Source organism: Paramisgurnus dabryanus, chromosome 13, assembly GCF_030506205.2.
Source record: "Paramisgurnus dabryanus chromosome 13, PD_genome_1.1, whole genome shotgun sequence".
Taxonomy (NCBI): Eukaryota; Metazoa; Chordata; class Actinopteri; order Cypriniformes; family Cobitidae; genus Paramisgurnus; species Paramisgurnus dabryanus.
Window position 1 is genome coordinate 17,597,522 of NC_133349.1, and position 14,885 is coordinate 17,612,406.

A 14,885-nucleotide genomic window follows, 5' to 3' on the forward strand; every position below is an offset into this window, starting at 1 on the left:
TCACCTTAATCGGTCTGCTTAGCCCCGCATAAATTCAAACACACATCCAAATTACAACATACGATGCCAAAATTTAAACTGTAGAAAAAAGATTACAATTAAAAGTATAACCTTCAATAAATTGAATATTTTTCAATAAAATCTTTAGTATTTTTGTTTTTAAAAATCCTCATTTTTTTTGCATGACTGTTAATTTGACAGTCAAATTTAACTGAACTCCAGGACGCGTCTGTACGCAGCCACGTCATGTAAACGAAACGGGGAAGGAGTACGCGCATCAGAGTAACCAAAATAGAAGACAGGACCAGCATTTCTGCACAGTGATCAATTTTTCGTTGCTGCACCTGCAATTTCACCAAAACCAGCACCGGCGGAGAACAGACAGATAATTTCCCGGGTGTCAAATCATATGGCAAGATGTCAGATATCGGGGACTGGTTTAAAAACATCCCTTTCGTCACTCGATACTGGTTTGCGGGCTCAATAGCCGTGCCGCTAATAGGAAAGCTGGGATTAATCAGTCCTGTGTATCTTGTGTTATGGCCGGAGGCTTTCTTTTATAAATTTCAGGTACGTTCACACTGACATTTCACAACACAGAAACTTCATAAAACAACAGCGGTGATGACTAAGGCCTTGTAGGCCTCATACATGAGTAACGTTACTCCAGTGCGACACATGATGGACTACATTTAGGAGAGCTGTGTTGTTGCTTTTTTGCATTTGTAGTGGTGATGTTGTTTGCCTGAATGCGGAGTCCAGAGACTTGCTGTGTTAAATATCTATCATAATGTCAACCTAAACATGATCACTGCTTATGATTTCACTTAGTGCTAAAGAAATCTGAACGTACACTGTAAAAAATGTGCTGTAATTATGCAGCTGGTTGCCAGTAACTTACTGTAGAAGATAAAGACTGAAAATGTTTCATGTTCATTTAACTTTGAACAAACTGTTGCCAGTAAATAACATAAATGTAAAGTCTACAGTAAGTTACTTGGAGCTAGTTGCCAGTAATACCCAGTAATACTGTAATTTCTACAGACATTTTACAGTGTAAGTACCGTACACACACTTTTTTTACCTTAACGTCACTACTCTATAGGAAGGATGCTTTAGTAGTAAAATATTATCTTTTAGCTTGGAAAATATGCTACTTAAATCATTTTCTTCCCACACTTCTCTCATTTGGAATAATGGCAATATAACAAAGAATTGGTTTAACATGGACATAAATCATCTTTTAAATATGTTTGAAATTATTAATCCTTAATTCCTATGAACGATTTATGCAAACCTGTAGTTTCCCAATACAATTTAAGGAACTTAATTCCTTAAGTTACAATAATGACCAAGTCAAAGTTAACATTAAACAGTATTGGGTTGATTGATAAAAATGTAATAACAAACATCTTTTAAAAGCAAAATAAAATTATAACTATAGGGAATTGTTTTGAACTTCTATTATTAATAATATCAACTGGAGAAATGCTTGGTTAAAAACCTTTAAATATTGTATTACAAGTAAAACAAAAGAAGTACAATTTAAAATTTTACATACTATTTACCCTGTTAAATAATTCAATTCAAAATTCTTTGATATTGATGATTTATGTACAGAAGTGAGAGAGATATGCTGACTCATCCAAAATATTTGGTCAGAATTGGCAGATTTTGTTTTTTAATTTATTAAAGGCAAATATTATTTTAGATTAAAATATGTTATTATGTATTATAAAAACAACATTAACAAAGATCTTAAATACTTTGTTAATTTACTAATGTTGCTTGCAAACTTCTGTGTCTCTGAAAATCTCTGAAATGTTAAAAAACAAAAAAACATTGATGTGCTTAAAACTACGCATGGGCCGGTTTGAGATTTTGAGGGTATGATAACCTTAAAGGGCGTGTTGCAGGTTAACCACCACTGTTGATTAATGGGTACATAAATCACTCAAGATATGTATATCATTTTTAAAATGTCTCAAAAAAGGTCTTAAAGACCCTTTTTTAATGTTTTTGGTATTAACGTTTTTTTTAAGCAATTCGGCGATGACGTCACGTTGGGTAGAAGTAGATGAAAGCCTCAGCCAGAGCCATAGAAATAGATGAGACATTTATTGCCGTTTTATTAATACTTACGTTTATAATATGGAAATCATATATACATAATAGGAAATATATAATGTGGTATACTGCAAAGTTACCCTGCTAATTATTATTTATGATATATGTGGAGATAAATAAAACTTTGCAAATCTGCTGATTCAATCCATTCATGTCCTGACCACCAGGCTAGAGAGTTTTAAACATCCTTAATCCACACTTACTAGTCTATCATATAATATCTAAAATATATTTTTATGTGAAATAAAAGGAAGTTTTGTTATATTGTTTATGCGATCATAACGAATCACACGATCATTTTATACACAGAAGCAGCGGTCAGCAGCTGCAGCGGGCTTGAATCCAACCGCATACTGCAATAAACAGGCGTTCGGCGGCTTTTTACATCAAAGGATGACAGGCTAGAAACCAATCACTGATCCCCGTATTTTTATAAATCCTGGACATGATTGGACCGGCCGAACGGGTTGAGCACTTTTATATTTGTTGAGCAGAGAGGCTGCATAGTTTGACCAGCGGGCTGCGGGAACCGGCCGCACATCAGACCGACAGACGGTGTTGCTAATATAACTCCCAATGTATAACTATTATCAGACCGGCCAACCGGGAAAGTCCCGACTCTCCCGACTGAAACTCCGCTACTGGCTGTAGGGAAATGTGTGCGTTTTGATCGGTGTTCGAGGCTCTTACCTCGCGACCAGATGTGACGACGTGACGCCTCACTCAGCTTCCAGGATTTGAGTCATGCTGCCTGAAATGAATTCGTTTGTGCTGAAGATCGCATACACCCATTTCAGCAGGATTATGGTCCCCCTCAAACCAGCATGCACGAGTATGTTAATTGTTTGTTTACTTTCTACACGAAGTTATGCTAAGGCTATCTGGCTTTCTGCCTATCTCTCTATACTAGCCCATCTATCTGTCTGTCTGTCTGTCTATCTATCTATCTGTCTGTCTATCTATCTATCTATCTGTCGTTCTGTCTATCTAGTCTATCTATCTAGTCTATCTATATATCTATGTATTTATCTATAATTTGCATTGATATAATCTGAATATTGTACTTTACTCATCTCTCTAGTCACTCTCAATGCTCTTAAGGCAAATTCTCTCCCCAACGTGACGTCATGCAGTGCGTTGAGGGGGAAAGGAGAATCCTTGCAAACCGCTGTACTTTTTCGTTTTGTATTCCGTTTTGTGATAACCAACAACATAAAATACAATGGATAACAATTTAAATGTTTATTATCAACAAGCAAATTGCCCAAATTCGTGGAAAAATTTTACCTGCAAAACGCACTTTAAGCAAAAATACAATGGTTTCACAGTGCTGCAGTATTGCCATTTCAACACTAAAATGTGTTTTTTTTTTTCAAATGTTTGTGTATACAAAAAAAATTTCAACTGGACACAACACATTTTATTTTTAAGCAACATACAACATGAAGTTGTTAAATTATAATATTCTTTAAAAAAATATTTTTTGTAATATATTAAATGTAAACATCAAATTAATTACATGATGATTAAATTATTTTTGTGTAAACACAGCTCATACCTTGGAATGGTATCACAGAAAATGTTAGTGGTTTTGAATCCTTGAGTCTTCAAAACCTCGGTATACCTTGAAACCAGTTACCAACCCATGCCTACTTAAAACACTATGATAGACTCTTTGGATACCCTTTTAAAAATGTATGTAATATTTGTAATACATACACACTTGTATACTATGCTGACTCTTTTAGTTGTTTTGTAAATGTTATTCTCAATTAAAAATTACCCACCACACACAAAAAAAAAAACAAATGAGTAAAATATTAGACTGTTGCTTATTATCAAACCTGCCATTTAAATTAAAACTCATTTACCCACAAATAAGACTTAAATGCATAATTTGTTTATGCATCCAATCTGTTTTCGACCTTTGATAGTTAATTACGCATCTGGGGTTACTTCCGGCTACTTCCAATTTTGCAAAGTACTTTAGCATACTTCTTAAACTTGTAACTGTGATATTTAAAATCTGGTTTGTGCACTAAATACGAGACGTTTACGTTTTACAAAATGTCAACTTTGTCTTTTTTTGTTAAACATTGAAAACAGTCATTCATTAAATTGACACCAGATTGTTTTCTGTTCTACTCAGTTCCACAAGGTGGCGCAAATCTCCCTTTCTGGACTTAAAATTGCAAAAACTTGATGAAAAACCCATTCACCAAAGTCCAAATATCTCCCAGCCATTTTTAGATATTACTGTTGTGTATGTTTTTATAAATCACTTTTAGATTTATTTATTACATGTGTTTAAAAAGTAATTTCATGTGAAACACACACACACACACACAGAGTATTGGAAAGTCTGTATTGATATGTTGCTCTGTCAACTTGTATGTAAAGGTATAATAGTGTAATATAGGTTTTGTTTTGATTATAGTGTAGTCAGTATACTATGCCTTCGGCTATATCTAATAGGTAAAACCAGTCTGGAGTAATGCCAGACAAAAAACTAAGCATCCAGGCCATGGCATTGTTCTCTTGTGAAGGAACCATTTAACTCTTGAGAGGCAGCCAAATAAACCTCTCCCTTATCCTCTCACATTGGCTTACCAATCCTGCTGTGCTTTTAACCCACTTTCCTCTGTGCTGCAGTCCACAGAGGTCACCTCTCCACACAAGTGAGCTGGCGTGATTTATGCTGCAATGCGCGAGGGGGCCGCTGGACTGGCGGGTTACCGCAGAGCTGCTTCAGACGCCAACATCAAAGCGTTGCTGCTCAGCGGATTCACGGTCCCCCAGACCAAAAACCCTGCTAGCTCAGAGTTTCTGTGTGTGCCAGAGGGAGGAAAGAAATAACTAGAAGGGAGGGTGGTGGGATACACGGAGGGGGCGAGGAGAACAGAGAAGAGACATTCAGAGCCCATAGTGAGCGATAAGGTGTGCAGAGCAAATTAAACACTGGAGAGAGTGTCAGATTTATGAAGGAGGGCATGCGTGTCAGTTACTGACCCAGTTTCTTACTCAACAGATCTGGATGAGAGACCAGATGAGGGTCTGAGTTTTCTGTCAGAGGGCAATGTTTGCTCAACTGCTGCAGTCGTATTGTTCTGGTGATGAAAATCGAATCTGCAGTGCAAGCGTAGTTCAAACCTTGATCTTTAGTGCATGAATGCATGTGTTAAATATATTGTTTTTTCAAGTTCTTTTATATACACTCTCTACTATGCTACATTCACATTTATGCATTTGTTATATGCTTTTATCCTAAGTGACATTTGTGTTTCCTGGGATCGAATCCATTGCCATTTGCACTGCTAACGCAATGCTCTTCTACAGGATCATTCAGATCAGAAATCACTAGCTCAGGGTCATCTTGGTTTTTGACAACTCTTTGCGGATGAAATCTTAATTAGTTTATCAGCATCTGTAACTTGCATCCAGTCGCTGATTATATATTTTTTTGCACTCTCTCGACAGATATGGAGACCGCTAACTGCAACAATGTATTTCCCAGTCGGCCCAGGAACAGGGTTTCTTTACCTGGTTAATTTGTATTTCCTATACCAGTACTCCACTAGGCTCGAAACAGGTAGGTCACGTACCATATAAGAATAACTGAATCTGAAACATGCTGAGAGCGCAGAGTGAAATGTGAAGTCAAATCCCATGCTAATCATCATTTATTTCCTCTTTCATAGGAGCGTTTGATGGAAGACCAGCAGATTACATTTTCATGCTTCTGTTCAACTGGATTTGCATCGTTGTATCCTTTCTGCACTGTAAGATTAAATGTGTCATTCGGTGCAATGCAAACAAGTGATTATTTAGTGCCATCAAATTATATTTGTGCATCCCATCCTCGCATTAACTGCAGATGAGTTCAGTTATTAAATGTGACATGCTGAAATCAGCAGGTTGGTGGTGTATTGCATTAAGTGATTTTAATATTCACTGGCAAGAAGTCCATTCCACATAACCATTCACTAAATTGACATGCATTGAGATGTATGTACATGTGTCTTTCCTTTACATTTGTGAATTCAGATAACGGGTTTAATGATGGATATGCAGGTTAGTCATTTTTCTGTTTCTTTCCTTTATTATAATTTTATAAGACTTTAGCCTGGATTTCAGAGACAAAGTCACATTTATCTTGTCTTGTCACTTTATAAAGTGATAAAGTCTGACACAACCTAATTCATAACCTTTTCAATATAAGCTATTAGTTATTTAAAAGTACCATTACTTTTTTATATTTTGATATTCAAAATCATTTTTTGTTTTTAAATATGGCTTTGTTTGTATTTGCAGCTCCTGATGATCCCTTTGATAATGTCTGTTCTGTACGTCTGGGCTCAGCTAAATCGAGACACGGTTGTGTCTTTCTGGTTTGGCACTAGATTCAAGGTGTTAAATATATATCAATATTAATGCCCTATATTTACTGTAAAATATGAGTCATATGTGTTTTAAAACCCACAAAACCTAAACCTGGAACCTGTAATGTTCCCACTCACACAGGCTTGTTATCTCCCTTGGGTTATTCTTGGATTCAACTACATCATCGGTGGCTCGTAAGAATGTTTTTCCCTCACACAGTTTTGTGGTCAATCACTGTAATTTCTGAAGTCGATGATGTTTAAAAATGATTTTTCTCGGTATGACTTGTGCTTCTTCTTTGTCAGTGTTGTCAACGAGCTGATCGGGAACTTGGTGGGCCACCTTTACTTCTTTCTGATGTTCAAATACCCCATGGATCTGGGTGGCAGGTCATTTCTTTCCACCCCTCAGTTCCTGTGAGTTCAGTTTTCACAGCTGTTCACAGCTTTTTGTATTCAGTGCAATGCTCATGTGCATGAAATGTCAGATATGTTAATGAATGAAAGCTATATGATTTGGAAATTTGCTTAATGTTATCTCAATAATGTTTGTGTTTGTTTCATTGTCGTATTCTTCCATAGGTACAATTGGTTTCCCAGTCGACGAGGTGGAGTTTCTGGATTTGGTGTTCCCCCAAGCAGGAGACCTGTGCCTCAGCAACAGGCCGGAGGAGGAGGTGGTGGTGGTGGACGGCATAACTGGGGTCAAGGTTTTCGGCTGGGGGACGACTGACCCTTTTATCTCGCGCCTGTGGATAAACACTGAAACTTCTAACATCAATGCTGCAAAATATGGATTTTATATGTTTTGGAATTGATTTGTATTTGTTGTTTTTCTTCTGACTTACAAGGAGAAGAAGAATGTGAGAGAGATTTTTTCCCCAGCGTTATGTCTTGTTTTTTGTTTTACTCTTGATGTAATATCACACTGTCATTTCAGTGTGTACAGAAACTAGGAAATTCAGAGGACCGGCGTTGATTGTCTTTCCCACAATACAACAGCGTATCAGTATATGTAGGCTTCATATTACTTGCTCACAGTTGAAATCTTATCCATTTCATTTCTCTGTTTACATTCAATGTAAAATGTTTGCATATTTGTTTCAGAACAGTCATGGCCATTTTTTTAATTAATCTTAATTTACGCTTAAAATTCGTTAGGTTTAAATTGTCAAATCTTTTTTTTCCTGAACAGTACACATGCTTTACATTTGTGAATGAACTGAATTATCAATCAGATACTTGCAGATGAAAATGCTGTGCATGTTTCAGTCTGTTTTATATACATATTTAGTTGCAGGCAGGCCTTGAGAAAAGGCTATCAGTCAGTCTGGTTACAGAATAACTAGCTTGCACTTTTCACACATTAAACTAAATAAAAATGGTGTAATATGTATATAAATACACATTAGACATTTTTTCAATCTGGCATCGATTGGCAAACTGAATCAAAGTTAATTTTATAATTAAAAGTTTGTGTTGTATCAATAGTGCACTATGGCATTTGGTTGAATGAGTACTTTAATGTATGACACAATGTGTTATAGTGATGTCCCTCAACACACTTTAAAGATGAAGAAAAATCAAATCCAGTTGATATGTTAATAACATGGTATATGGTGGTACGATCCTGCCTAAATTCCCTTTCAGAACGTAGTACTACTGTTCGACTAAATATATTTCATTTACATGTCTGCTGCTTCATTATCAAGCGCTCTTTAAATTACTGATGCTACAAATACACTGTAAAGACCAACAGTGCTCACTATTTTGATCACATTTGACTGCATATTAAAGGGATAGTTCATCCAAAAAAATTTTTTTGCCAGTTAATCACATTCAATTGTTATAAACCTCTATACACGTCATAGTTCTGCTGAACACAAAAATATTTTGAACCATGTTTGTAATCCAAGTTCATGAGCACCATTAAGTTCCATATACATTTTATTTTTTACTATGGAAGTCAGTGGCACTCCGGCTAGATTACATTTCTCTTTGTCTTCAGCAAAACACAGAAATTGATACAGGTTTGTTACAACTTGAGATTAATATTTTCATTTTTGGGCAAATTAATCCTTTTAGGGATTAGATTCAATATATACAGACACCCTCATATATACAGACATGCTCTGTGTGATGTTTTGCTTTGGCATTGGGCGATGTTGGCGTTACTGTAAACATCAGGTCGCAATACAGGCTTTCAATCAGTTGTGTTTTATTGAGTTACAGCAGACTGGTTCTTATAAAGAGCAAGCAGATTCTTGGTAGCAGTACAGTTTTCCTGATACATGTCTGAACGTGACACTAATGCAGCTGCAGGAAAAGAAATACACAGAAGCTAGTCGAAGCAGTTCACAGCCGAGTAGTGGAAATGGTACTACACCTTGGATACCAGAAAAGCCAACATGATCAAGATAACTTTGCCGTTACTGTAATATTGCCAAAAATTAGCCTATAACAACAAATAAACGTGCTGTGCATCACTGTTTGTATTAGTTTCAGTTTTGATTATGTCCACCATGTGGCGCTGTCCCCTTGGCGAGAAAGTAGAATGTGAGACTGCAGACAATGTGTTCACAGTCCAAACAAGTCCATAATATCACCTCGTTTTTGGAATGAGATGGATTTTATAGAAGCACCACTTTTACGTGTCCACTTGAAAACATTAAGTGCCATCACATTGTGTTCTCTTACATTTAACTATGCCAGCTTTACCAGGCAGCAGGTGGATTGGTTTTGTCTCCTCTCACAAAAATGATTAAACATTCCATTATAAGGGTTAGGGGAAATGTCTTGGGACTCCTATTATAAATGTAACAAAAGTCTTGTCTTCAAAAAATTTTACAAATCTGTCAAAGTACAGAAAAAAATATTTACAAGGGCCCTTTAAAAAAATCAAACACTGAATAACAGCAGTCAAACTTTGGCACTCCATGGTCACTCTCCGGACAGTGTTTCATTGAAGCTCCCAGTCCCCTTTTTCCACTGATAGCGTCAGAGATCATTGGTTCCATGTGCAACAACATTCCTTAAACATTAGGCCCATCTAGTTCAGTCATAGCAGCCTGTTTTCTTCTGCAACAGAACAAGCAACAAATACCGTTTGACTCATACATTATGGATGGAGGTCTGAAAGAAAAATTAAAAACCGACATGCTGTCCCCTCTTCTAACACGCACACAAAACGTGGGTTCTGCCCTCTTTCACTGCCAAGTTGTTTTCTAAAAGGCTAAATTACAGACTGCCGACATCCCGGGTGTCTTACTGCCACAGCTGCTACGTTATTATAAGAGGCAACTCTCTCACTCTTTTATTCAAAATATCAACCAGTAATGTTCAAGAAATAAAACTTTACCTTTATCACTTCATCCCGTCACTCGGTGCTCAGCAGACAAGACTTCAAGGTCTCGTGCTACCTTCTGTCCATCAAAGTCTTTGCTATCAGTGTCAGGTGCCAAGGAACCCCACCTCCTACTGTCTACACTTGCTTGTCCATGTTGGTCCTTGTTTTTGCTGATGTCCGGCATGTTGTGGCCCAGCTTGCTGGTGAACCATTCAACAATGTCCTGGTTGGTTAGTTTTGACTGCTCTGCTAGCTTCTCAACACCCTCCCCCTTTTGTAGCTTCGCCTCCTGAAAATGCCTTTGTAGAACACTCTGGGCTTGTTCTGAGATCACCGTGCTATTCTGCCCATTCTGTCTTTTGTTGCTAAGGTTTTGAAATTGCTCCATCCAATCCAAGGTTCCGCTCTTTAGAGCAGATCTGTTGTCCTTGAACCAGCGAACGATTTCTGTACGAGCTAGCCCTGTTTGATTTTCTAGTTGGATGTACTCGTCCGGTGAGGGCCACTGGGTTTGTGCAAACATATCTTTAAGAAGGCCGAGAGACTTGCCGTCAATAGCCTCTGGACACAGAGGTGACGTGAGAATGGGAAGAGGCGAGTCCCTGACTCGGTTGTCCTGTTCATGGACTCCGTTCAGGGTGCCCCTTTGAAGATGATGCTCGAGTCTTTTTGATCCCATCGAGTTGAGCAGGGCTTGCTCCAGGTTGTCTCGTAGTGCACGTCGATCCGTAAACCAGCAATCTATTTCGGTTTTGGAGAGCCTGGTGTCAGCCACAAGGTGGTCAATCTCAGCCTGTGTTGGAAAGCTAGTCCTTTGGAAACTTTCTTCTAACTTTTTCATTTGCTCTGAAGATTTGCCTTTTACTCTCTCTAGAAGTGGAAACTGTGTGGCGACAGGCTTGTGAGGTTGGTTCTCCCTCGACGAGATGTCTGTTTTAATCTGTTGCACTGCCTTAAGGTTTCCATGACGCTGATCACTGAACCATTTTTTGATCTCTCCCCAGGAGAGGCCAGTCATCTCAATGAGACGATACACTTCTTCATCATCAGGAAACTGGCACCGAGCATAGCTGCCGGTCAGTTCTCTGATCTGATCGGGGGTTTTCTCGCAATCCGAAGACAGGCTTGGTGTTGGAGAGACAGACTTGGGAGTGCTCTGAACGGATTGGATTATTGAAGGCCTCTTGACCTCCGAGGCAACCAGTGGTGTTGTGTGGGGTCTCTTGACACCCTGTGCTATTTGATTTGTAACTGTTAGTGCAAGAGAAGTAGCAGTTGCAGTGGAGCCATTGGCAACGGGTGCCAAAACTAGGCTGGATTGTCCAAGAACATGGCAAGGGACAGTCTGGATAAGGGACTGTGAAACTTTAGTCGACTGAGTTAAATGAGCAGGCAAGACAGTGAACGCCTGTTGAACAGGCTGAATTGTCCCATTGAACATTTTCTTTCTTGCTTCCTCGACTTCCTCTGGAGACCAGCTGATCCCTTGTTTTAGCCTTTGGGTAGTGAACCACACTTTAATTTGTTCTTCTGGATGTTTAGAGGCTGCAGTGAGCCATGAGAGCTCAGCTTGGGTAGGGTAGGGAAACTTGTTGAAGGAGGTGATGAGGGTCAGGTTGCCATCCAATGATGGGTTGTATTTTGAAGTGTTTAGGGGGACAGCAATTTTTGGTACAAAATTATAGTTAGGTGGTCGTTGCAGGGATGGCATGATATGAGAAAGGCCGTCTTTAAGAGTTGCATCTGGGATAATCACGGTCCCGTTCACATTCACTGCGGTAATTTGCTTTTTAGGTAGCTCTGGAGTGAGTCTGTCCAACTGACCCTCTCCTGGCAACCGAATACTGTCTGCTTTTGGCTTTCCCATTTTGACCGTTGTGGATTTGCTTAGAGGAAAAGAACTGAAGTCCTCTCCTTGTTGAAGGCTGGTGGCATCGTAGATGATTGCACAGTTTGAACCTTCGATTGTCTGTTCCAGAATGGTCTGATTGTTGAGTTTAATCCTCTTAAACTTGAAGTTGCTCTCCCCAGGATGGCATTTCTCATTGTGTTCTGTCAAAGAATCAAACTTTTTTGTGTTGAAGTTGCACACCGCACACAAGTACAGTGGGTTAAGTATAACGTTTGGGTGATTGGAATCAACATGCTCTTTGAACTCGTTGAGATTTTGTGTGGAAAACGGACAGTATTTGCACTCGTAGCCACCCTGGATTTTCTTTTGAGGTTGAGTTTTCACCTCTGGTTTTTCCAGCTCTGTTGTGTCCTGCATTGAGTTCACAGAACTCTTCCTGTCTGTCCATTCCTCAGTAGAAGACACATGACATGATCCATTCTCCTCTGTACTGTCTACACAGGAGTCCATGTCATCTGCATCGTCTGCTGCAACCAAGTCATCTGGTCGGATCATGCAGGGCGTTGACGACTTTCTTCGACTAGCCATGGTCAGGAAGTAGGACAGTGCAGTGCGGGGGGGCTTTGTTAATGGGCAATGCGCAGGTCTTAAACGGGTGGATCAGTAAATGATGATTTCGCTGACTGTGAATGTCAGCTCCAATGGAAGGCTTCATGAGACTTCATCCCAGACCACACTGTCTAACCAAAGACAAAAAACAAAGCATGATTGAGTAATAAAACCTTAACTAGATACTGATGCATTAAAATAAAAGTAATATGAACTGTAATGTCAAGATAATATGAAATTAATGTGATGCCTAGACACATGTGAAAATGCAGACTACTACAAAACAGCTGAACTGTAAGTGTATCCTCTGTGATGGATTTTCATTTTTCAATGTTATAAAGTGCTTGTCAACACAGGTTTCATAAAACTGTATTAATCGTAGAGTAAGTTTATGCAACACAACTTGATTTAGTATCAGAAACATCACAGACGACTACAGAACTTTATTAAAAAGCATCCAATTGCTATGCTGTAGTTAAGGCTACTGCATGAAAGCATTCAGATGCCTTTGTGCTGTGTATTAAAAGCACTTTTACATGCTTTAATTAAAGGCATCAGCAATATGGTGGACAGTCTAGATGGGAGGGGCAAAAACATCATGTGCCAGGCCCAACTAGTCCAGTCCAATAATAGCCTTCCTCAGGCTTGTGGTGCCCTCGGCAGATCTCAGTACATTGGAGACTGATTAAATATGGATGGGACCCTGAGCATCTCATATCACAGCCTCAACTCAATGTGATAGCACAAGTCTAATGTAGCCCTGGGTATTTTTGTTCTATGTGCTGTGAAATAAAGAAATTACAATTTTTAAAGTTTTTATGCAGTAGATTTGATAGTGTGTCTAGCAGTAGCTGCATGAATTTTTATACAGTATTGTTAAAAGGTTTTAAATATTTTTATGATCATGATCTTAAAAATATTTTAGGTATGTTTTAAAATGTATAAAATTACTTATGTAGACAAAAACATAATTTTCCAACATATATACATTTTTTATTAGAAAAATTTTATATTTTAAGATATTTTTGAAAATGATGACTTGGACCAAATTTGACCATGGCTGTGAAATCCATGCTGAAGTGTCATAAATCTAAATGATATTTGGAGCATCAAATTCTCAGATTTCACATTCATTTCAATCATTAACATGGCTTTACTCAGTCTTTATTAAAGTTATCAAGGTTATTTTGTAACAGATTGTTTTTACATCCTGTAGAATGATATTATTTTGAAAACAGTAAATCCCCAAAATGACTTGAAGGATAAGTCAATTTTCTTAAAAAAAATCCATAATTTAAAATTACAGTTTCAAAGGACTCTAGACGATCCCAAACGAGGCATAAGGGTCTTATCTAGCAAAACGATTGTCATTTTTGGCAAGAAAATAAAAAATATGCACTTTTAAAACATCTAAATGAATAAGTAAATCACAACCTCTCGTCTTCCTCCAGTCCTGTGACGTGTCAGCGCGACCTCACGTAATTTTGTAAAGACGTCGAAAGGTCACGTGTTACATATATGAAACGCACATTTGCAAGCCATTTTAAACAATAAACTGACACAAAGACATGAATTAGTATCATTCGACATACAACAACGTCGGAACGGTCCTCTTTCTCCACACCTGTAAACAAGGTGTTGTTACGGATACGTCTTCCGTGATCTCTTAACCTGATGATGTATTCCGCTTCACGGGACCGGAGGAAGACGAGAAGTTGTGGTTTAAAAGTGCATATTTTTTATTTTTCTTGCCAAAAATTACAATCTTTTCGCTAGATAAGACCCTTAGCCTCGTATGGGATCATTTAGAGTCCCTTGAAACTGCAATTTTAAACTGCATTAAAACCGTTAATTGTTGGGGTCCATTAAAGTCCATTAAAATGAGAAAAATCCTGGAATGTTTTCTTCAAAAAACATAATTTCCACTCGACTGAACAAAGAAAGACATTAACATTTTGGATGACATGGTGGTGAGTAAATTATCTGAATTTTTTTTTAAGAAAATTGACTAATCCTTTAAGCTTGGTTTTCACAGGCAGGGTCACAAATAATGAAGAAAAGAAGCCAATAAGAGCCCATAATAGATGAAAATTCCTATTATACTATTTCAACCACTTCCCAAGGTGAGAAGCTGCTTGATAAAATACCAAGTGTATCATTTTACAAATTCCAGGCTAAGGGTGGCTACTTTAAAGATGCAAAATAATTTTGATTTATATTGGATGATTTTAGTTACAACATAATTCCCATTGTTACAATAGTAATTTCATCGTTTTAATAAGTTCACTATATTTTAAAACGTAGAAAAATATTAAGTAAGAAAGAATGAATAAGTGATCTTTTATAAAGCATTTGAAAAACACGCAGCTAAGATATTAGCAGCTAATTACAATTATTAGGAAGGTTGCTTCAACACATCATCATTGCACTTAAAAAACTCATAAAAAACCATTAAGGAAAGGGAAAAAATCATGAAAGGAATGCGCTTACATGCACACTCTGAATAGTGAGTGTTTGCCAAGGGCTTACGGCTATTAAATGAAAAACAATGAGACACAAGCTGTAAGCACAT

General features: G+C 37.8%; 2 protein-coding genes across 8 annotated transcripts in view; one reads left to right on the forward strand and one right to left on the reverse strand.

Moving 5' to 3' along the window:
• Positions 1-240: 240 nt before the first annotated feature.
• On the forward strand, positions 241-8,996 carry derl1 (derlin 1). The gene is made up of 8 exons (XM_065245610.2): positions 241-570; positions 5,605-5,716; positions 5,826-5,890; positions 6,172-6,198; positions 6,439-6,534; positions 6,649-6,701; positions 6,813-6,923; positions 7,089-8,996. The coding sequence occupies exons 1-8, from the start codon at positions 418-420 to the stop codon at positions 7,237-7,239; spliced, it is 768 nt and encodes a 255-aa protein (XP_065101682.2). The 5' UTR covers positions 241-417; the 3' UTR covers positions 7,240-8,996.
• An 868-nt stretch (positions 8,997-9,864) lies between these two features.
• zhx2a (zinc fingers and homeoboxes 2a) overlaps positions 9,865-14,885 on the reverse strand; it is a 13,323-nt gene continuing 8,302 nt past the window's right edge. For 4 of the 7 annotated variants that reach the window (XM_065245602.2, XM_065245603.2, XM_065245604.2 and 1 more), the window contains exon 3: positions 9,865-12,444. In XM_065245602.2, the coding sequence (XP_065101674.1) occupies positions 9,875-12,292 (2,418 nt within the window). In that variant the 5' untranslated portion in view covers positions 12,293-12,444 and the 3' untranslated portion in view covers positions 9,865-9,874. The remainder of the gene's footprint in view (positions 12,445-14,885) is intronic. The other 3 variants (XM_065245606.2, XM_065245607.2, XM_065245608.2) reach the window with 1 other exon arrangement.